At 59.1% G+C, this 23,176-nt stretch overlaps 1 protein-coding gene and 1 long non-coding RNA gene across 8 annotated transcripts in view; one reads left to right on the forward strand and one right to left on the reverse strand.

Moving 5' to 3' along the window:
• On the reverse strand, positions 1 to 21,676 carry KASH5 (KASH domain containing 5). 7 transcript variants are annotated; one of them, XM_037819264.1, is made up of 20 exons: positions 20,979 to 21,676; positions 18,976 to 19,091; positions 16,022 to 16,126; positions 15,373 to 15,559; positions 14,871 to 14,935; positions 14,010 to 14,076; positions 13,606 to 13,767; positions 12,916 to 13,033; positions 12,572 to 12,622; positions 7,936 to 8,013; positions 7,632 to 7,688; positions 7,295 to 7,354; positions 6,596 to 6,657; positions 6,348 to 6,435; positions 5,754 to 5,876; positions 3,529 to 3,587; positions 1,759 to 1,804; positions 506 to 555; positions 302 to 418; positions 1 to 195 (listed from the first exon to the last, which is right to left on the reverse strand). In XM_037819264.1, the coding sequence occupies exons 1-20, from the start codon at positions 21,035 to 21,037 to the stop codon at positions 54 to 56; spliced, it is 1,812 nt and encodes a 603-aa protein (XP_037675192.1). In that variant the 5' UTR covers positions 21,038 to 21,676; the 3' UTR covers positions 1 to 53. The 7 variants fall into 7 exon arrangements, with proteins under 7 accessions (XP_037675192.1, XP_037675191.1, XP_037675190.1 ...); XM_037819263.1 differs by having other exon boundaries at positions 302 to 421; XM_037819262.1 differs by having other exon boundaries at positions 302 to 421; positions 6,348 to 6,468.
• The window catches only part of LOC119521223, a 12,907-nt gene continuing 10,755 nt past the window's right edge, over positions 21,025 to 23,176 (forward strand). Inside the window, exon 1 of the long non-coding RNA XR_005214316.1 lies at positions 21,025 to 21,325. This is a non-coding gene — a long non-coding RNA (uncharacterized LOC119521223). The remainder of the gene's footprint in view (positions 21,326 to 23,176) is intronic.

The following is a 23,176-nucleotide window of genomic DNA, read 5'->3' on the forward strand; positions in this document are numbered from 1 at the left end:
TGACAGGAGCAATGGGGGATTTATTGGGTGAGGAACTGTCGAGGGGGTGTGGCTCACACAGGTGGGGGCTGCAGGTAGCAGAGCTGGAGGTGGGGCCAGGTGGGGGGTGGGGAGTGGCCCAGCAGCAGGATAGAAACCAGCAGCAGCAGCAGCAGGCCCAGGACGGGCGCCGGGATCCGTGGGTGCCCAGCGACCCTGGTGGGGATGCGGGGAGAGGCTGAGGGTGGGCCTGGAGGGACTGTGGTGCCCACCAACCATCCCCGACTCTCATCTTCCTTCTGGAGACGCCCCCGGGGCTCACCTGACCGGCCAGTGGTGCAGAGAGGCCAGGCAGTGCTGGTCCCAGGGCCTCCTCCCGACTGGGACCAGCGCTTTGGTCACAGGCACCAGGGCTTGCTGGAGCTCTGGGTCAGCAGGGCTGCTGGGGCGAGGGAAGAGGAGCTGGGGTCACCATGGGGCTTCTTCCTGCCTCGGGGTCCCCTCCCAGCCCCGCAGGCCCCAGCACCTCTCAGGAGGGTCTCCAGGGTGGCCTCTCAGAGGGATGGGGTGCTCAGCCTGGGGGGACAGAGGAGACGGACTTGAGACACAGGGTCCTGGATGGACGCAAGTGGCCACGGAGAAGGCAGTTATGCATGAAGCTCGGCTCCCAGATCGGCTGACTGCGGGCAGAGTGTCCCTCAGCAAGTCACTGCTCTCTCCGTGCCTCACTTTCCCCCTCTGCTGGGAAGGATGGCGACATGGAGGTGACATGAGTGAATGCAGATAAGAGAGCTGCACGGGCAGGGCCTGGCACGTCATGAGCGCTAACTGTTAGCTGGTCAATACTATTGTCTCCATTTTGTCTGATTCTAGAAGTTTCTAATCAGACCAAAAGCTCCCTGAGGGCAGAGAACATATCCTCATATGTCCATTCCTGAGTTGGGCCTAGTGTGGCGTGGGCACACCTGGATCCCTCTGTGGCCGGACCCCTTCACACCCTCACCCACCTCTCCCTGGAGGCACCTTCCCACCCCCACACCTCTGTAGCTGATGGGACGATGACAGTAACAAGAGTGACAATAATGAATAATGACCACAGAAGCAGCAGTGCCACCCTCATCCTCACCCTGTCACCATGTGGCTAGGAACCCTCACCCACTCTGAGATCAAGGAAAAGAGGATCACCATGTTAGGCAAGAGGAAACTAAGGGAAGGGAGTGCTTGGGGGCGAGGCTGCTGTTGGCTTTGGCTCTTGCAGGGTCACCCCTTTGGCCGGCTTTGACAGGGAGGGGTCCTGAGTGCCTGGAACCGAGCCAAGCCCCCAGCTTCACCTTCCTCAGATAAGTGATGGCGGCTCCCCCCCCCCCGCCCTGCTCCCTACCACGCAGCTGATGGCAACTGCCCCCTTGCCCTCCTGCTGCCAGGCCAGGGGAGGTGGCATGGGGGACACAGGGCAGGGGCACTGTTGGGCCCCGGGAGGCGCACTGGGGCTGGCTGGGGGAGCTGCCCCTGCCCCTCGGGTGGCGCGTGTGGGTGTGCACTTGTGCAATCTGGGGGTGTGGGAGCGTCTGCAGGGCCAGGCGGCTGCAGCCCTGTGCACGTGGCCGGGGGTCCCCCGGGAGGATTCTGGCCGCCCCCAGGCCGCCATCGGCTCTCATTAGCTGCAGCGATGGTCTTGTTAGCTGTTGGCCAAACGATTTTTCCTCTCGGCTCCGGAGGAGTGGGGGTGGGGGGCTGCAGGGGCTGGGACCACGTCAGCCTCCGGGGGGTGCTGCCTACCGTGCCCCGGGTCTGCGGTCCCTGCTCCTCCTCTCCTCTGGGCAACCTGAGGAGAGAACGGCGTGTCCGCACGGGCCTCCTTCCCTGCGCCTCCCGCTCCTGTGCCCACCCTGCGGCTGGGGGGACCCTAAGGGCAGGGAGACTCAGCAAGGGCTGGGCCAGGGATGGGTCTGGGGGTGTCATTGGGCCCTGAGAGCAAAATTTTGGGTGTAGGTCAGCAGATGTATTTTTCAGAGGAATTTTCACCAAGTTCTCAAACGAATCTGCGAACCTACAGTAGGGGGGTTGGGGCGTGCTTGATCTCAGAATGGCCTTCCCAGTCCACCCCGGCTGGGAACTCAGCCCCACAGCTTTCTCCTCTCCCCAAACCCCAGAGTCTTGGACTCTCTGTGGCCCCAAGGCACGTGGAGAAATTCCATGTGGCCCCCACCCAACTTCCTGTCCTGTGGGTTCATCCTGTTTTCAGTGGGTCTCGGTCTTACTGGGTCTTCTTTGGGGACTGGGACCCCAGCTCAGACCGTGCCCTGGGGCCCCCGTCCCCATCCCCAATCATTTGTCTTAGGAGGGCCAGCCCCCAGCCTCTGCCTCAACTAGGTTCAAGCCCCCGAAATGCCTGCTTGGTGACCCAGGCATACAACTGCCCAGCCCCTTGGGAGACCTGACACCCACCCACCAGCCACTGCCTTACTTGGGGACCAAAGTCCGGGCCCTCAGCCCCCGCCCCGTGAGTGATTCAGGCTTGTAGGTCCCCAGCCTCGGCCCTAATCCACGGCCGTCTGATCCCAGAAACTTCTACTCTGGACCCAGGTTCTAGCCCCCCAGCCCTTCTCGAGGTTCAAGCTGTCACCCCAGCTGGCTTAGGGGCCATGGGCTTCATCACCTCCCTGACTCTCAGCTGCCCAACTTGGGGAACATACACTGCCCCCACCGGCAGAAATGCAGATGTCCAGGCCCCCACCCCCGCCACCTCTGCCCAGCCCCTTCTCTCGTCCATTTCCTGATGACGCGGTGGGGGTCACAGCTCTGCAGCCCCCATCCTGGCCCATTTCAGCTCTTCCCAGACAAGTCCAATTAGAGGCCGTGGCAGGCAGCCTCATTAGTTGCTGCAGCCGGGAGCCTGGAGGCGGAAGCGGGGAGGGAGGCACCACAGGAAGCCAGAGGCCCCAAGGCCAGGGCCCCACAGAGGGAGGGCAGAGGCATCTAGTGTTTTCTAGCTCCTCCCAGGCCTGGGCACGAGCCTCGGAAAGGGGCAGGCTGGCGCTGGGGCTCTGCACGTCCCTGCTGAACAAGGCCCTTGCAGACCTCCTGCCGAGTCTTCAAGCCTCAGAGAGGCTCAGCAACTTGCCCAAGGTTGCACAGACCCAGCAATCCGATTCCAGAATCCCCCAGGATCCCTCAACTGACTGAGAGGAGCCCTTGAAGGGCTCTGTCAGAGTCTCATTCAGCCCAGGGTTCCCTGGAGGCCTCAAAAAGGGTGTTTGGCGAGAGCGCAGCCGAGAGAGTAAGCTGTCCCATCTGCTTGTGCTATGCCGGAGTCTCATCTGGGAGTCCCCTCTCCTGCCATCACTCCTGCCAGGCCCCATTTGGCACCACGGCCCCAGCAGGCTCGGGGTCTGGGCTGCCGTCTGTCCACCAGCCTGGGGGCGGCTCGGCCGCAGAGTGAATGGATGGAGTGAGCCGTGGGCCTGGCTCTCCCGTGCTCCATGCATCCAGGAATCAGACCCCTCAGCCCGCACCTGAGGGAGCAGGAGGAGGCCCCCGACCCCTTACCACACCGCTGGCTCCATCCTGCCTTCCCAAGGTGGCACTGGCTGTTCCTGGAAATCTCTCTGTGGGAAAGGAAAGATCAGGGTCATCGGGGTGACTCCCCTGCCTCCTCTCACCCAAATCCTCTCTGTGGGCTCTGGCCACACCCTACCCCAGCAATGCCCACATTTCTCCCCCAGCCGTGCAACAATTCACCACCTTCTTCCACAGCCTGCCCCCCTTGGGTCCCCTGACATGGGAGGCCTCTGTGGGCCCCCCAGGAACAGGGGCCAGAAACTGGACAGTTGCCCTCGACTCTACCCAGTCCCCGTTTCCTGCAGGACCCAGAAGTCCAGTCTCCCCACATCCCCTGGGAGGTCCCATAGGCCTCTCACACTCACCTCATCCTGGAAGGAGCCCGGCATCCCCCACCCCCAAACCCCCTTCTCCTCCCAGGTTCCCGATCTTGGGGCGCCCCGCTACCCACTGGCCCTCAGGGCCCGCAGCTCCTGCTCTCTCCTGAGATCTCACATCCTCATCTGTGGCCCCAACAGCCAAGTCTACACTGTTATCTAAACACATTCCCTGAGCTCCAGCCATGTTCACTCAGCCCCTCCTGGTGGCTCCCAGGCATCCCTCTTTCCTTCCCCATCCCCTCCCCCGGCCTCCCTGCAGCCCCTCAGCCCCAGCCCCGACCCCCTGGGGCCCATTCTCTCTGCCTCCCTTTTACTCCATCCCCAGGGTTCTGGCCTGGCTGGGGCTTTATCCACTGCCCCGGCCTCCATCCTGGCCTCCCGGCCCCCGTCTCACCCCAGTCCATCTCCAACCCCCACACACAGCCCAAAGGGTCTTTCTATACCCAGAGCTTGCCCTGTCCCTTCCTTGCTCACAGCCTTCCCATGATTTTCTGGAGAAAAGTACAAGTCTCTTAGTTTGACGTAGAATCCCTTCCATGATCTGGCCCCGGCCTCGTCTCTCCCTGGTATTCCCCAACCGCCTCGCAACCCTGCCTGCATCTCGGGGCCTCCTACCCCCAAAGGCCTTGCACACACCTTCCCGGGCCCCCAGACCCCTCATTTCTCCCACCACTCACTGCCTCTTTCTCTGTTTGCTTCCAAAATGAATTCGAGTGTCAATGGCCCCATGATATCTTCCTCGATCTCCCCTCCCACAGAGGTACTTTCCTGTGCTCCCACAGGGCCCAACCCCCACTTCTAGAACATCCATCACCCTGAACTGGGACGGCCCATCTGCAGGCTCTTCCACCCAGGCCTTGAGGTGTGGCCCGAGCCCTGGTGACTCAGCTGGGCACCTGGGGCCCAGTGCTCGGCATGGCCGGCTCCTCAGCTCCTTGGATCTGCTTCCGAGGCCAGCCCGTCCCTCGGGGGCATCTGAGACTCCAGCAGAAGCTCACTCCACTCCACATCTGCTGGGGCTCTGCCCCTCCAGCTGTGTGATGTGGACTCTCTCAGCCTATTTCCCACATGTAAGAGGATGAGAGATGAGGTCCAGGGAGGGTTAAATGAGAAATCAAACATGAGGGCTGGTGTCCAAGAGAAACCCAGAGGCTGCTCCCAACCCAAGGAAAAAGTGATCAGAAAAGCGAGTCTCTTCTTTAAGATGGTGAACAGCTTTGAAGCTGTGTCATTTCATGACTGTATTACATTGTTTACAGAACTCCTGACAGCTTTATTTTCTTTAAAAAGAAAAAAAAAAGGGCGTTTTCTGGTGCTAATGGTTTAAAATTTCACTTTTCTTTTGTAGACATTGAAGATGACTTGTCCCTGTTGTTCCAAATGTTGCAACATTCTTCAGATAATTATGTAAGTCATAAAACAATGGTTATTGTGCAAATTAATAATGTTTTAAAATGGCCTCAGTTGAGTTCAAGATTTCTCAGTGAGTTTAGTAGGCTTTTCTTAAAGGTTCTTGTATTCAGAATAGAAATGTTCAATGTATCTTCATGGTTTTGGGATGAACGGCCCACTTACTAGCTTCCTCTTGCAGTACAATTTTAAATAAGGTGATCCCTGATGGCATATTTTCTAAAAAAACCAGGAAGCACAATGCAGTGTATGTTTGCTTTGCTTGTTTCTGTCCACCACACTGGAGGACGGGGCGGCCGTCTGGCTTTGGGGCTTGGCCCCGGCGCACACAGGCCCTCAGTCAACATTTGCTCATTGAACGAGGGACACACAAAGGTGGGGGCGGACGGGCACCCTGAGCTCCAGCCCCTTCCCCAGGCTCACCTGCTCCGTGCCCCCTGGGGCCTCGGGTGGAGGCTCAGCTTCGTCGTGGGTCTCATCGAGGACCTCCTCCCACTGCCACACTCCACACAGAGGGCTGCAGAGGGCTGCGGCTGCCACCTCCTGCTGTTGGGAGAGGAGCAGTTGTTTCTGAGGTCAGATGGGTTGGCTTAAGGTGGAAGACATGGTCAGAGATGGGGAGGGGGAGGGGGCCAGGCTGGGAGGTGCTGGGGGTGTGGGGCTGGGGATGGGCAGTGTGTGGGTGACAGCATCAGGGAAGGGACAGGACTGAGGGGTGGGCTGGAGGTGAGGCCAAGGACGGGGATGGTGACGGCTCTGGGGACGGGCCTGGGGGAGGGGCTGGAGTCAGGGCCGGGTCACAGTTGGGCCTGGCAGGGGCAGGGATGGAGACAGAGTGAGAGGAGAGCTGAGACTGGGGTGGCAGGCTCCTTGGGGGCAATGTGGGTTAGGGGTTCCACATGTGGACCAACTGCCCAGAGCTCTGGTGCTATGGGCAGGACTCAGCTGGACATGACGGTTAGTGTGGGGAGATGTTTGGGGTTTCTTTTTTTGAGTGTCAGGAGGGTGCGGGCCCACCTGCTGAGTGGCCTGGATCTCCACGCCCAGGGATGGGGGCAGCAGTCTGGTCCAGCTGGCTCTTCTCGCCTGGGCCCCCTCGGGTAGCCTGGCCACACAGTCAGGAGGCTGAGGGCTGCCTCTGCACCTGCCCACCACCTGCCGGTCAGCCTACTGCAGGGGTCCCTGCCCTGCCCACGTTGGGGCTGGAGGCCAGGGGTCCCTGCCCTGGGGGCCCCACCTCCGCCCAACCCCTGGGCTCCACTCACTCTGGCCTCTCCTGGGTCTGACTCAGCTGCTCCTCCAGGTGTGAGATCTCCAGCCTCAGTTCCTGCCAGAAGGGAGTGGATGCCGGGCTCTCCACTCTTCCCCACTCCCCCTGCTGGCCTCCTCTTCAAGGGTCCTCTCCACTGCTCCAACTTCTTTAGTCCCCCACCCACCCCCACCATCCCAAACACATATTGCCAAGAGACAAAGAAAAGTAAGCGACGACAAAAACTTAGGCAGCCAGAGAGACAGGCAGCAACAGCAACCCGGAAGGAAAACCATGGCCAGGAAAACAGAAAAGGAGGACAGAGATGGAGACATGTGAGAAAAAGAAATACAGATGGAAACAGAAGCACAGAGAAACCAGAGACACACCAGGTATAAAGAATCAGACACCTGAGGGCCAGAGACAAATAGAAGTCACCTCGGGGGATGGACAGAGTGGACCCAAAGAGAGGCAGGGACCCCGAAAGGGAGGAGGGGCGAGGCCAGAGAAGATGCCCAAAGAGCGTGAAACTGAAGGGAAGACAGAGCTCCACAGGGCAGAGGGGCGGGAAGCGGAGGGAGAGACACAGTCACACAGCAGACAGGAACGAGCAGGAGGTGGGGGCTCAGAGAGAAGATCCACAGGGACAGAAAGGCTCAGGGAGGGAGAGGAAAAGAGAAGTGGCGGGAGCCGGGCTGGGCGGCAGGTAGGGTACCTGGGTAGTGGTTCTGTACTCCTCCAAGGTCTTGGCCAGGCCCTCTGCGTGCCGAGTGCGCTGGGAAAGCCCAAAGCTGACTGAGACCCGGCCCAGCCCCCCAAAAACATTGAGGCTGGGAAGTGGGGCTACTAGCAGGGGGGCTGAGGGATAGAACCGAGGGCTAGAGGGGTTTCCAGGTCTTGGGTCATGCTTGTGACCCTGGGGGAACGCTTGACCTCCGGCTGGGCACCTCCAAGTTTAGACCCAGGAAGGGACTCCCCTTTCCAACCTCAGGTAGGAGACAGGCAGGTCCCACAGGGGAGGTGGGCCTGCGTCTCCCACCCCAGCCTCTCACCTCGGACAAGATGGCGTCCCGTTGGCAGATGAGGCGTTCATACTCACAGAGCTGCCACTGCCAAGGAAGGGGCCGGTCTGTCCATGCGACCTTAAGGAGCCCCCCTGACCCACCCACTCCCCAGGGCTCCCGCACCCTCCACCCATCCTCTCTCAACCTCCTGCAACGTCCCTGGAGGTCAGCCGACGAAAGGGATTCTGCTGAGCTGCCCTGGGAGCGGGACTCTGGCTCCCCAGGCTGCAGCGGCTGAACCTGGACTGGTGAGAAGCCCCTGACGGCTCGGAAGAGCCTGGGGAGGGCGCACCTTCAGAGCCTCCCTCTCCGTGGCCAGCTCCTCGCTCCTCCTCTTCACTCCATCTCTCTCCGCCACTAGCTTCCCGTTCTAGAAGAAGGAACAGCCGCTCAGGGTCACTGCCACCAAGGCTGATGTTATCAGCGGCTGCAGGCTGCACATCTCTAGATGTCAGGCCTGCAACAAGCGCTGCCTGTGTTTCGGCCCCTTGAACCCCTCCAAGCACCTTCCCAGGGCGTCCTACCCCACCTGGAAAAGTGGAGACGGTGAGAGGACTTGGCGGGGGGCACTGGTAGTACCCTGCACGGCTTCACTCTCCTCTCGTCCCTCCTTTGCAAGCTCAGGGGCCTGTATGGTGGGTGGAGCAACTCGTCCACGGGCATAAAACATGCAACCCAGGCCCACGAAGGCGGTGAGCACAAAGCACAGCCGCGGTGCCTGGCTTACACCCGGTGTCCCAGACCCAGGACTAGGACTATACATTTTTGAAAATATATCTTCAATTCTTTGTATTACAGGCATCCCTTGGTTTTATTGTGCTTCACAGACGGCATTTTTTTTTTTTTTTTAATAAATTGAAGGCATGCAGCCACCCTGCAACAAGCAAGTCTCTCAGTGCCATTTTTCCAACAGCATGTGCTCACTTCGTATCTTGGGGTCACGTTCTAATGCAGGCGTGTATATTATTTTTTTAGCCATAATGCTATTGCACAATTAACAGACTACAGTATAGTGGGAACATAACTTTTACATGCACTGGGAAACCAAGAAATTCGTGTCACTCGCTTTATTGTGGTGGTGTGGAAACGAGCCTGCAGTATCTCCAAGGTATGCCTTTTATGTTTTTAGTACACACCAAGTAAAAAGAACAGTATAACACAGCCCGCTCCCCATCTGCAGCTTCAATCAGTAGATGCATTTTCCCTGCGTTGTCTCCTCTCTGTCCCCTGGGCTTTTTTTTTTTTTTTTAACTGCATTATTTTGAAGCAAAGCCCAGGCATCATTATCATTTCACTTCCAACTATTCTAGCATCAGTCTCTTGCTCGAGGACTCTTTTCTTTATGCCAACCACAACGCCACTGTCACACTCAACAAAACTAATAACCATTTCTCAGTTTCGTCTCAGACCCAGGGTGGGCTGGTTTTGCTTTGGTTGACTCACAAGTGCCTTTTTGCCTTGGGTTTGTCTGAATGAGGACCCCACAAGGCCCCCCGCCGTTCTGGGTTGAAGTTTCTCTAAGCTTCTTTGGGGCTGGCGGGGCTCCCCCTCGCCCACACCCACCCTGACCCAGCACTTCTTGAAGAAGCCAGGTCGTTTGTGCTACAGAAGAACACGCATTTGGCCGCTCACATTCTCAGTCCCTGTGTGGTGGCCAACAGGTTCCTCCATCCTCATTGTTTCCTGTGACCTGGGGGCAGGTCTAAGGGCTTGACCTCCTGCTGGCGCCCTGGGCATCACGTGGTGCCATTCGGGAGGAACGGAATGTCCAGTTGCCCTCACTATTAGTATTTATACTATCATTATCCCCAATTTTACAGAGGACAGTGGGGGACAGAGAGGCCGCGAGACCAGGCCGAGGTCCTGTGGCACAGAAGTGGGCTCAGACCCAAATCTGTCTGATTCCGCATCCCGCGCCTGTAACCCCCAAATCGTCTGGGCAAGACACAGCCCTGGATGGGGATGGACCACAAACAAGTAGCTTTGTCTCTTGCCTCAAGCTTGCAGACTGGAGTGACGAGCACACAGAATCACCACTCAGGAGACCTCTGCGGAGGCTGGCCTGGGCACCGGACTTGGAGGAGATCAGTCAAAGAAGCTTCCCAAGGAGGCAGGGCCTGGGCTGAGTTTTCCAGGACGAGGAGAGTGATCCGGTGGGGAGAGGACAGCCCACATCAGCCACAAAATGGGGCCTGAGAATAAAATGGCCCCAACTCCGGTCTAGCATTTCCGGGTGCCAAAGCCTGGCCAGTTGCACTGAGATGTCTTCTACACGAAGCAGTGGCCAGGGGAGTGTGTTTCAGGGTTCAGAGGCAGGCTGAGGGCTCTCTTTGGCTGCGCCCTTCCTCCCGGCGCCCCTCGGGATGCCAGGGCCAGCGCCTCCCTCCCTTCCAGCCTGGGCTGGACTCCAAGTCCCCCTCAGCTGCCCTCCCTCCCTGCGCATCTCAGGTGAAGGGCGGAGGAAGGACGGGCCAGGAGTGCTGTGTCAACATCTGTCCACCTGGTTAGGATCTGCAGGCTGGGTCCCGGGCTGGCCGGCAGGGGAGCTTGCCGCTCAGCTGCTCCTGCCCTCTCGGCCGAAGGCTGAGCCCTGCTCTGAAGGTTCCCCACGGTGAAGCCGCCTGAGTCCCAAGTGTCCCCTTACCCAGCACTATCCTGCAGTAACTTGAGACTGCAATCTACAGGGCTTCGCAGGCCGCAGAGGCGAGGGCGGGCTGGAGGGAGAGAACCAAGAATAGCTCCGGTGCATCGAGCACCTAGGATATCCCAGGCAGGCGTTCCGGGCAGGATCGCTGGCTGCCAGTCATCCTGCTCATTCTGTCCACGGAGAGAACCCCACTTTTGTTGGGGGCCACTCTCCACCTCTTAGGGCAGGTGGGTCCCGGCCCCAGCCCCGGGCAGAGATCAAGACTGAAATTTTGGCAGGTGTTTGTAGCCCCCTCTCACTGGTTCGCGTCCCCCCCAGTGGTGAGGAAGGTCAGATGCTCTCTCAACCTCCTTTGCAGCTGGGGTGTCATGGGATCCGGTGCTGGCCAGTGAGGTGCAAGCTTTCTGATGAAAAGAGGGGGAACTGACCAGAGCACTTGCTGGGGCACCCTGTCCCCACTTCGTCGTGCTCTGAAGGAGAAGTTGGGAGCCGTTGCAGTCATCTGTGAGCACGAGGCCACGGGCAAACAGGCCGAGTCGCCAAACCAACCCAGGGGCCACCTCCTCCAAGGCCTCTTGCTAAGGAGACATGAGTCTTTAAGATTGAAGCCACTGTGTCTTCAGTGTTCTGTGCCTTGGAGCTGAAAGTATTCCCATTGGATCCGTGGCCACGACACCCTTGCCAGGGGTGGGTTTGGCCATAATCTTTCGATGCCACTCTGGCTGATGAGATCTAAGGGTGGGCCTAGCAGGGGGCTTCAGGGAAAGTTTTTCCTCCTTAAAAAGAGATGATCTGGAAGAAACATCACATCCTGTCCCAGGCGATGCCTGAGTGGCAGCAGCCAGCCTGGTGTGAGACTCTCATTGCCTCCAGACGGGGCTTATTTTTATGGAAGAACCACAGAACAAAAGTGGGAAAATGCTGGATTTAAGTTAAAAAGCCTTATTGTGTGGGTGTGGGTAGAGGAGATTTGGAGGGGACACAATGAGGCAGAATTGGGATCAGCATCCTGACTGCGCGGAGAGCCTCAGAGCTGGAAGAGGGCGCAGGAGAGTCCCAGGGGAGAGCCATGGGGTGAAAATGGGCCCTGAGCGGCCCTTGACCCCAGGGTTAGCTCTAACGGGTGGAGTGGGTGGGGGCAGTGGAACCCTAGTACCCTGGGGGAGCCTGGGCCTCAGACAGGTGCTGCGCCAGCTTCCCAGCCAGGGCCAGCACCCCCGAGGCATGAGACTAGCATAGCAAGGCTGTCCTGGGGGTCAGGAGAGAGGGCCCAGGGAGGCCCTCTGGTCTCTGAGTCACCCCAAAGCAGCCAGACCTCTTCCAAGCCCCAAGAAGGGGCTCGGGTGTGGGTGAGGGGGTGTGAGGGGGAGATGCAGTGAGGCCTGCCTGTCCAGCCATCAGAAGGCCACACAGGCCTCTCAGTGGACACCGCCGCAGCGGGCACGCAGGCCGGGAGCCAGCTGGGGCAGTGAGCACCCAACTCGTGCAGGGCAGAAGGGGCAGGCGCTGAGCCGCACGACGCTGCTTGGGCCTCCTGCCACTCGGATGCCACCCTGGGGGTGGACAACTGTGGTCTTCAGTTGATGGACTTCAGTTTCAACCTCAAAGGACTAGGCTGAGCCAGAATGAACTCAGATGAGGGTCCTGGGCTCAGATGGAATGGGGGCTTGAGTCCGAGGCTTGGCTGGCAAGGGCCTATTCGTGTTATGTGCTAGGCCCTGGGTGAAATACCTTCATTTCATCCCCACAACTGCCCCATTGCACAGACACCATGCTCCCCGTTCTCAGAGAATAAGACTCGGAGGCTCGGAGAGAAGCCACCCGCCTCGAGGTTGCCCATCACGTAAGTGGCAGAGATGGGATCAGAACTTGGGGCTGTCTGACCTCAAAGCCTGAGTCCATTCCTCATCCCAAAGTTAACAGAAGAACAACGCGAGCGGACCTCCAGAGAGCGCCTCCTGGGTTCTCCTGTGCCCCAGGCCTCCCAAGCATCCTCTGCTTTAAATCTCACACAGGCCACACGGAGATCGCGGGATGTGCTCCCCGCCCGGGTGAGGACTCAGGCGCAGACAGAGGTGCTGGGCCCCGCCGATGCCGGCAGCCTCAACCTGCACCCACACTCTTAACAACCGCCCACTGCCCCCAGGTCATGAGGGACTTCCAGGGCTACTCCCCGATTCTGGAGGTCTCCCCTCTGGGCCCCAGGCTGCTGGGCGGGGGGTGCTGGGGCAGCAGGGAAGACCCTGAGGGAAGCGGGAAGGGTGGGGCGGGCTGGGCTCACCTCCTCCTGCAGCGTCTCCATCTCGGCCACCAGGTGCTGCTGCTCCTTTTCCTGACCCACCCCAGAGAGAAGACAAAGACCTCCTTGGTTTCCAGCCTCCTTGGGTCCATGGCCCTCCCCCTCCCTGGTTCCTCGGGGAGCAAGGCTGGAGGTAGGGTCCGGGGACCCTGCTGGCTCCTGTGTCAGGAGAGGGTGGCGGGCCGGCCTGAGGAGGCCTGGGGACAGCGGGGCCTTGAGGCGGGGAGGAGGTGGGGTGACCTCTGCCCCTTCCAGCTCCAAAGGCAGGCTCTGGGGCTCGGGCTCCAGGAAAGAGGCAGGAAGAGGGCGCCTTGGCCAGAACCCACCGTCTGCCGGGCCTGGGCCACAAGGCTGCGATTCTGCTCCTCCAAGCTCTTGGCCAGAGTCTTCAGGTCCTCCAGCTCCTCATCCACGGCCTTGGCAAACTGCAGAGCCTGCTGGGTCCTGAGCAGGGAGGGGGAAGGTGGGACACGGCTGAGAGAGGAGGGCAGAGATGCATCGGGATGATGCATCCCACAGAGAGGAAGCGACAGAGGAGGTGGGCTGGAGAGGTGGCAGACAGACCCAGAGAGAGGGATGGAGACCCAGAGAGGGGGGGACAGAGACTCAGAGAGAGGGGGACAGAGACCTAGAATGGTGGGGATGGAGACCCAGGGAGAGGGGGACGGAGACCCAGAGAGGGAGACAGAGACCCAGAGAGGAGAGGACAGAGACTCAGAGAGAGGGGGACGGGGACCCAGGGAGGGGGGACGGGGACCCAGGGAGAGGGGAGAGACTAAAACAGAGGGACCATGAGAGACCTCAGACCGACAAAGCACAGGACTAGGAACTGGCCAGTGATATGGAGAATCAGAGGTAAAAGAACAGAGAGAGAAATCTGAACCCTGGAAGCAAAGAAAACCGACTAAAACAGAGACACTGAGAGACCAGAACAGGAAAGAGACACAAAAGAGAAAAACAAAAGCCAGGAAGAAGCAGAGCGGAGAGCGGGACGCGGAGCAGGGCTGGCGACCCACGCGCGCAGCTGCCTGCGGAGGGCGGCGATCTCCTCCCCGAGGCGTGTGGCGCCCTCCTCGGCCGTCTCCACGCTGCGCTGCAGCTTGGCGTTCTCCCCCAGCAGCCGGCGGTTGCTGAGCTCCAGCTCCTCCAGGCTGCTCAGCAGCTCCGCGGCGGCGGGCCTGGGGCAGGGAAAGGGCGAGGGTCGTGGCCGACAGCCCCCTGCCTCCCTTCCCCGGGCCGGGGCATTTGGGGGGTGTGGGGTGCAGAATGGACATCTCTCTTCCAGACAGAGAAGCAGGAGGGAGCTCCTCGGCTGTCCCGGAGCTATGGGCCAAGACCCGGCCCTCACCCGCCTCCCCGAAGGGCCCCAAGCTTGCCCAGGCCTCGGCTAGGGGTCTGGGAGGGGTCTGGGGATAGGTACAGCTCAGGCCGGGGGTCTTCGCCTCCGAAGCTCTCCAGGTTGGCTGACTCCTCGGCTTCCGGGCTGCCTGGAAGGGGGCAGACAGAGGGGGTCCCGCTCTGGGGGGCCATCTGCTCTTGGGGCTGCAACCACCCCGTGAAGGCCTCTCACCACCGTGAGCCCAGGCTGGGGCCCCCTCACCAGCGCCTAGTCCTCCTGCATCTGCTCTTCCAACCCTCAGGTCGGCCCCTGGCCCTGGCCCACTGACCCCTGCCTCCACTGCTGCCCCCCGACCCCAGCCTGGCTCGAAGAACTTTAAGAAAACGTCAAGAGAGCTGTGTTCCTTCGTTGGTTGTAAGACAGGAAAAATATAACAGGAATACTTTTTTTCAGGTCCTAGGGACAGACAAGCCAAATCCCCTGGCCGCAAAATAACCTGGTCAACAACTCCCAGTGCCCCAGGAGTGAAGGCCGAGGGGAAGCAGGAGAGGCTGGCCACGGAGCAGCCTGAGCGAAGGCCCATGGCCACAAGGGTGGCACATTTTAGGAACTTGGACAAGGCCAGAAGGGCTGTGGACGCCGGGACTGGAGAGTCAAGGGCTGGCTGGGGCTGGATGGCAGAGGTGGGCTGTGCTGGGGCTGGCGTGGGGGGAACTGGATACACCCTTCTGAGGGAAAGCCCCAGGACACTTGGGAAAGGGTTGTTGTTGGGGTGGGGGGCAAGTGTGGGTGCCTGGAGGGGCCTAGAAAGCCAAATTTGCAGCTTCAAGGTAGAGCAGAGGGCCCTGATCCCACCTTAGCCCTGGCTCAGCCCCAGCTGGGAAGTCCCCCCACTGTCTGACCCTGGGCCTACCTGCTTTGTTCTATATATAGCAAGCTCACCAGATGGCATCTGCAGGGAGGTCAGGGCCCCTTTGCAGGCGGTCTCCTCTTCCAGCTCTAATCCCCTGTATCAAAGGGATGAGGCTTAGAGCCCCCCTGCAGCCCCCCCTTCCCCCCACAATCCCGACCAGGCACTGGCAGGGGGATTGCAGGTAGCAGGAGTGGGGGCCAGGCCAGGTGAGGGCAGGCACTGTAGGGACGAAGGTGAGGCCAGATGGCGCACCCACAGCCAGACGGAAAAGCAGGAGGCCAAGGCCTGGGTTTGGAGAGGGAGGGGTGAGGCCTCTGTCAACCCTGAAGATCCCCCTTTGTCTTCCCTTCCAGCCCCATTTTATTACTGCCTCCTAGACTCCCGCGGCAACCCCATCCCAGGCAATTTGTCCTCATTCCCTTTTCCCTCCTCATCAGCCCTGGGCCCCAAAGGTGCCAACTGCAGCAAGTAGGAACGAGGCTAGATCTTAGGAAGGACTTCCCAGGGGAGGGTGTGGGAGTGGGGACCCACCCGTCCAGCTGACAGGCAGCAATCCAGTCCCGCATGACGGTCAGGAAAGTGTCCAAGTCCACAGTGGCCTCAGGGCCCTCTCCATTGGGGTCCAGGCTGTGGGCCAGTGTTTGGAGGCGTGCGTCCTGGGGGCCCTGTCCTGTCACCGCCTCCAGGTAGGCCAGCACGTGGGTCACAATCACAAGACCTGGGGACAAGGCACGCAGTGAGGCAGCTGGAGACAGCTGGGGGGTGGGGCTGGGGAACGAAGGCAGCTGGGGAGCAGGGCGTCGCTGGCTGAGCGGGTGGCACCCCTGCCCCGTGGCCGGGTCGGGCCACCATGGGTGAGCCCCTTCCCTCATATGAGTCACCCTTTTCACTGGGAAATGTGGCCCTCAGGGCAGACAAAGAACAGAGATGAGCCTCCAGCCCTGCCTTGTCAGCCGCTCTCCCTCACCTCCCAGACCCCAAACCCCCAATTCTCTCCTTCCCCATGTCCTGCTCCTTGCCCTGAAAGGCCTCCCTCCCCTTCTCTACTTGCCTCCCAGCACCTCCTCATTTCTGCAGGACCCCCCAGAAAGGCCCAGTCCTCCACGGCTTCCCCAGTCACCCCCTGCCCACCACCCTCCCGGCTCCTCGCAGCCCCCACAGCTCCCGCCCTTCCCCCCACCTGTCCTCTGGGGGTCACAGGCTTCGAAAGTGGAGTTGAGTACTTGCTCCTCCAGGCTGAGCAGCGTCCCCAGGCTGCCCTCCTGGGGCTGGTCCCAGAGGTACACTGAGGAGAAAGAGGATGCAGCCCACCAGTGAGGGGGAGGGGAGGAGTGAACCCCAGTCCTCAGTGCTCGGGTCCTGGGCTCCTGCTGCCAGGAGGGAATTCATTTTTTGCTGCCTAGAGTTGGGCCTGGTGGAACAGCAGGATGCTTGGGGTGGGGGCAGCAGTGCGAGGGTCTTAAAATCACACCCCCCACCCCTAGCATTGTTGGCCACCTATTGCAGGCCAGTAAGTCCTGCCTGCAGTCTAATTCTCTGTGACATGGCCAATCCCCGTGGGATCCTGGACCAGGCTCCGAGATCTACCTCCTTCCTCTCCTCCCCGGCCTCCAACAGCTGAAGGGGGCAAGGGCGGGGGAGGGCCAGGAAGGAGGATTCTGGGAGGAGCCAGGAAAAATCCAATAGCGCGGGCAGCTGGATCGATACTGTCGGCTGCATCTCCGGTCACCCAGCCTGCCAGGGGGCCAGTCCCTCCCCTCTGCACATGCCCAGGGCGAGGCTGGCACCATCGGAGCCAAGGCCAGGGGTCCGAGATGCAGGGGATGGGGTGATCCAACCAGGGTGGGTGGCGGGGATAGGAGCTGGAATGCCATGCCAGACCAACCCGGCTCCCTGTGGGCAAGTTGTTTCTTCTCTCGGAGCCTCAGTTTCCCCACTGGTAAAGTGGGGTGGGGGGAGGGCAGAGTGATCCCCTTCACTGGGGCTGGGCAGGCAGTTCTGTGCAGGAGACATGCCTGTTTTGTCCTCTGCTGAACCCATAGGGCCTGCTCAGTAACTGCTCCCTGGATGAACCGAGGTCTAGTAGTTGCTCATCTAATCAGGGCCCCGCTGGCCCCGCCTGGGGCAGCTGGACTCAGTCCCGTGGGCCAGGAGCAACCAGCCTGTTCTCTCCTCTTAAATCTGGGGGTGGTGTTCCCTCCCTCCTAGGATTGTGGTGAGAAGAAAGGAGATTCAACTTGGAAGGCCCTTGGACAAGGGCCTGACACATGGCAGGGGCTCAATAACCCAAGCAAACATTTATGTACATGAAGTAGGTGCCGGGTGGTTGTGAGCATTTTATGGGGACTAACTGATTGGACTCTGCTCTGCTATTATTAGCGCCACTTAATGGAGGAGGAGACGGATGTATGGAGGTTAGGGACCTGGTCAAACACACCTGCTCGGCATCAGTCCGCTTTCTCATGCCTCTGGTCCTTGGGGAGTGGGGACCCACAATTGGGGGCATGCCCAGCCCGTGCCAGGGCTTTACCCACAGTCTCGTGGGCTCTGAGGACCAGCGCGTGGCCCCCTCCCTCCCAGGCCCCTCAGGAAGTCCCTCAACTTCTCTCCTGTTCTCTTTATTTCCTTCCTCAGCGTCTCTGTGTGCATCTCTGTACCTGCTTCTTCTCTTGCTTTCTCTATGGCTCTTTCTCTCCATCTTTTCTCCCCAACTCTCTCTCCCGTTTCCTGTGTCTGCTCCCCACACCCCGTTTTCTTCCCTGCCTCCCCTCCTCTGTGCTTCTCCATTCCCTGAGCCTTCTCGTGCCTTCCTCCCGTTGTCTCTTTTCCTCTCCCCGCCTTCCTCGGTCTCCATCTCTCCCGGGCGTGCCCCTGTCCTTCAGAAGCCTCCCACAGTGGGCGCGGTCCTTTTCCGCGGGATCCCTGGTGGCCGCGCGCCCTCTGCTGGCGCCGGTGAAGCTTAGGCGTCGCTCCTGGGCCGCCTGCCCTCGGCTCCCACGTGGCGCCGGCCCCCGCCACCTGCCCCCCAACCGGAAAATCCCGGGGCCAGGGGCCAGGCCAGGCTTCTCGGTCCTTGAGAAAGGACAGGCTCTGCTGCTGCATGACTGACAGCCTCCGAGAGGGGGGGCCCTGGCAACGCAGTCTAGACGGTTCCACCACTTCTGGGTGTGTGGCCTTTGGCCAAAGACTTCCTTCTTCTTGAGTCTCAGTTTTCCCGCTTGAGAAAAGGGAATCAGAATGCTTTGCTCTCAGAGTAACTCGCTGTTGAAATCACCACCCTCTGTGGCGAGCTCACCCCAGTCCTACTCTGTGGCTGCACCTCAATGTCACAACAACCCTTGGGGACAGCCCCATCGCTACCCTCCACTTGGGAGAGGTGACCCAGTGCTTCCTCCCGAAGCCGCCCCCACACCCGCCTGCTCTGCACCATCGTCTGCTCAGAGAACATCCCTGGGTGCCACCGGGGGCCAGACACTGTCCCCAAGCAGTGCTGACCCACGCAGTGGCCACTCGCCAGCCTCGAGTGTGACGCGAGGTGCTGATAGCGTAAAATACACACCGGTCATAAAGACTTAGCCAAGAAAGGAGAATATCAAATCAGTACATTTTCATTTTCTCGGATGCTGAAAGGACTCTTCGATATACCAGGTTAAATACAGTCTCTTATTACCATTCATCTCCCCTGTTTTTTCTTTCCTTTTAAAATATGGCTGCCAGAATTAAAAATTTACAAAGACATATGTGGCTCTCGTGACGCTCCTCTCGGGCAGCGCTGCCTGGGGACTGAGAACACCAGAGTGAACAAAACAGACGAAGGGGAGTGTGGCGTTCACGACAAGCATGTTGGTGCCGTGACGAAAAGGAGAGGAGGAAGCGGACAGAGGGCACAGGGCAGCTGTCTTCACATGCAGGAAGAAGGTGGCATCTGGGCAAGGACCCTAAGGAAGTGTGGGGTGGGCCTGGGGGAAAGCAAGAAACAGAACAGGGTGCACAGAGGCTTGCTGGCCTCACCCAGCAGGTGCCCCAGTCAACGTCAGCTCTCGCCTCCCGCCCCTCCCCGGGTCCCCAAGTCCCAGCCTGAGCCCCTTCGCCCCCGCTCGCTCCCCCAGGGCACATGGGGGCCCAGCCACCTACTTTCTGCAGCGGGGCCGCCCACCTGGCCCTCCGGCAGCTCCATGGGCCACCCCCGTTGCTCGGCGGCTGCTGGCGACACTAGCAGCCTCCCTTCATCGCCGGGAGGGACCCTGCGCCTGGAAGGACAGGGGGCAGGACAGCCTGCTCAGTCGGCCATCCGTGGGTGGGGCCGCCCTGGCGCTCAGAACCTGTTTGCCCGCCCCCGCTGCGACCAGGGCAGCTCGCTGGGGCCTGTTTTATGGACTGGGAAGATGGGGGCCTGAGGGGGAGCAGCAGAGATCAAGGGCAGCTAGTGTGGGGGATCACGCCCAGTCGGGTGGCCCCATCACCTCCCCTCCTCCCCGCAGCCCCCAGCCCGGTCCCTCCTGCCGGCTCACTCCACCTGGCCCTGCTCTCTCTCCTTCCCTGCAGCCCCGGCTCAGGTCTTGCCTGGACTGTCGTCCCTGCCTCTGGCCTCCTGGGGTTCCCTCACCCCCTCTAGTCCATCCTCCATCAGGCCCCAGAGTCAACCTGCCCTCCCCTGCTCAGTGGCCCTCCATGGCTCCCCAGCACCCCGGGGACAGAGGCTGGACCCTGGGCCTGGTGTTCAAGGCCATGAGTGGCCTGGCCCTGCTCACCTCCCCCTGGCCACGATCCCGGTCCCTGACCCCTGCCAGCCTTTCTTCTCCGGTCTCCGCCTAGACGTCCCTCCTCTGGGCAAACGCTCTGCTTCTCTCCCTGGGGCTGAGCCAGGTGCTGCCTCTGGGCCCCGCACTGCCCTGGGCCACGGCTTCTACTGCCAGGGCAGCCTGTCACCAGACTTCTGGCTTCCCCTGCTCCCGGCTCCCCCATGGCTCCCTAGTGCCCCAGCCCTGCACCCAGTGATCCCTGAAATGCCATCTCCAGCCGACCCCCAGGTCCCCTGCCCTCACCCCTGCCCAGAGCAGCTCAGCGTCTGCTGCCAAACCTGCTCCTCTCCTGATTCCCCAGCCCTCCCAGGTCCAGCCCACCCCAGGGACCAACCTCACTCCTGCCCGGCCCTGAGGAGCCTTCAGGGGTCCCCGGAGCAGTTGGGGTCCCCTCCTCTGAACCCTGCCCTCGTCACAGCCAGCTCGGCTAACCCCAGGACACTTCCAAGAGTGACCAGACGCTGCCACTAATTCCCCGGAGGAAGGCGCCCATCGGGGCTGAACGGGGAGGGGGTGGTCTGCGCTCGGGCCGGCGGGGTCCTCTCGCCCCACAAGGCGGTGGCTGCCCCTGTCCCCTCCCTTCCTCCCCGAGTCCTCCCAACACCCCGCTCTCCCCAGCGCCAAACGGGGCCCACCGCAGCGGACCGCGCGCTTCTCGGGGCTTTTAGAAGGTCCTAGAGAAGGGGGCCTTTGAAGGGAGACGCTTCCAGGGTTTGGACAAGCCTCGCGGGTGCAAAATGAAGCGCTGAACGCGGGAACCGAGCGGGGCAGAGTCCCGGCCTGCGTTTCCGGGACTAACTCGGGGCGCGTCACCCACGCGGCTCGGACCCGGCCTTGGGTGGGGCCCCCGCGCGGCGGAGGAGGCCCCGCAGGAGCTCTGGGGAGGGGGTGTCTCCGACTGGCTTTCTGAGGCTCTCTGACAGGATCTCTTAGACTGACTGACAGGATCTTCGGGGAAGAGTCTGACAGAGATGTCTGACAGAATTTCTAGAAGATTCTGTCAGGATTTCACGAGGACTCTTACAGGATTTGGAAGCCCTGATTTGGGGCCTCTCCTATAATTTGGGAGTCTTTGCCAGGATTTCGGGAGGGGATTTGATAGGGATACTGCAGGAAATCTCGCCCAGGAAGGGGACACCCAGGGCTGCCTCCCAGTCTTGGGACACAGCCGACGGCCACTAACGGCGGACGGCAGTTACCCGGGGGCGGGGGGAAGATTGCGCGTGCGCGCTTACCGCCAGGGCCGAGAGGGCGCGCAGCATCTAAGCCCCGCCCCGGCTCCCTTCTCGACGCAGGCGCGCACCGCTGGGAGGGCGCTCTGAGCGCCTCTGTTACCTGTAACGGCGGTGTAGCGCATGCGTCCAGGAGCGTCCAGCCTGGCAGGAGCGTCGCATGCGCGTTAGCGACACTGTGGAAGTCTGGACAGTTTATGTGCGGTCCGGAGAGGGAATGGCAGCTGTGGCCACTGCGTGGAGGTCTTCTCCGAGGCCCCAAGCTTCTGCAAGGGCGAGTCGGACTGAGGGACCGCTTGTCCATCCCACACTTCTTAGAAGTCGCTGCACCGTGCCCTTTCTGCCCTCTGTTCCGTGCCAGGCTGCCCATCGCCGTCACAGTGTCCTGCCCTCTCCTTCTTCACAGCTCTCCGCCCCACGCCTGCTCCCGTTTGTGACTCTCGGCACGCGGTACGAAGAGATCCCCGAAGGATTCTCCCCCAAACCATTTCCTTCATTCCATTTAAGAGGAAAATAGTACTCGTAGCTTTTCTGGCTAGAAAGAGGAAAAGCATTACGTCCAAAATGGACTCCCAAGAAGGGGGATGTAGGACAAAAGGTTTCCTTTCCACTCGGCCTCCCTGCTAGCCCAGACCCACAAACAGTCTTATCTGTCCTCTTGTTCATTCGACCATCATTCAGTCAGCTGTGATTTCCCCGGAGTGCCTCCTGCCACCCATCTGCACTAGAATCCTTCCCTCTTTAGCCATCTTCTCTGTTTCTGGGGTCTTTATGGCGTGCTTCACCAGGTGACATTCTATGCTTGGGTATAGTCGGTCACTCTCGCTAGAATGTGAGCCCTACGCAAACAGGGACTTTGTTTTGAGGCTACACGTCAGGCCCAATGGGGGGAGTCAAAGCATATTTGTTGAATGGATGGATAGATAGATAGATGGATGGATGGATGGATGGATGAGTGGATGGATGGAATTCATACCCCTTACCTACTGAAGAGTGTAGAGTGATGACCAAGGCTGTGGACTTTGGAGTCAGACATTCTTGGGTTTAAATTCTGTCTTCTTCACTTCCCTGTGATGTTGGGAAAATGACTTTCCCTCTCAGAGCCTCAGTTTTCATTCCAGAAACGGAGATAATAATTGCCTGTTTTGTTACCTGGAGGATTCAAGCTGGTAATTGAAGGCTCGTAGAAAGTCCTTGTTAATTTTTTGGCTCTTAAGTGGTGGCCTGTTATAAAGCCTGTTTGGCAGGTAGAGTGGTGAGGTGGTTAAAGGTGTGAGATACAGAAAATCAGATAAACCTAGTCCCATTGCTGTGTGACCTTGGCAAGTGACATCACCTTCCTGAAGCTCAGCTTCTCCAAAATACAGACAAATGGTATCCAACTCAGGTCTTTGGAGAATTCAATATGAATGCATGCCTCACAAGTGATGGACCTTTTATCTTTATTAATGAATGTTCTTCCATTCATTGATTGGTTTATTCTTGCAGCTTTTCTTGTTCCTTCCTCTTTTGAGTAATTTTTTTAAAAACTTAAAATTTTTTTTAAAACTTATTTTTTTAGTAAAGTTGAGTAATATTTTTAAAATAATTTTTTTAGTAAAGTTGTAACATCCATATAGTTAAACGCCAAATCTTAAGTTACAGCTCAATGACATTTTGTAAATATGCTAGTGTAACCATCACCCATATCAAGAAAGAGACTATTGCCAGCACTCCCAGAAGCCTCTCTCACACTTCTTTCTAATCATAACTTCCTGAAGATAACCACTTTGGATCATGGTTTCTTTTGCTCATCATCATGTTTGTGAGACTCATCATGTAGCACTAGGTCATTCTTTTCGCTACTGTATAGTATTCCATTGTATGAATATGCCGCAATTTAGCCATTCTACTCTTAATGGACATTGGGTGTTTCTGATTTGGGGCAAATTATGACTAATGCTGCTGTGAATATTCTTGTACATGTCGTTTGATATATATCTTTCCGGTGTATACCTTTTATCATTATGAAACACTCTCTTTTTACTTTTAGCAGCGCTGCTCCTCTTAACATCTACTTTGTTTGACACCAGCTGTTGGAGATGTTCAAGTCTTAACCTGCATCCCTGTGGATGTGAACTCATTTGTAAATAGGACCTTAGAAGCTGTTATTATTAGTGAAGGTGTGGACTCATTTGTGAATGGGATCTTCGATGAACGATCCTATTTAGATGATGCCAAACCGAATCAAGATGGGCCTTAATCCATATGGTGAGAGTCCTTATAAAGAGAGGAAATCTTGACACAGACACAGATGACTGA

Source organism: Choloepus didactylus, chromosome 27, assembly GCF_015220235.1.
Source record: "Choloepus didactylus isolate mChoDid1 chromosome 27, mChoDid1.pri, whole genome shotgun sequence".
Classification (NCBI taxonomy): domain Eukaryota; kingdom Metazoa; phylum Chordata; class Mammalia; order Pilosa; family Megalonychidae; genus Choloepus; species Choloepus didactylus.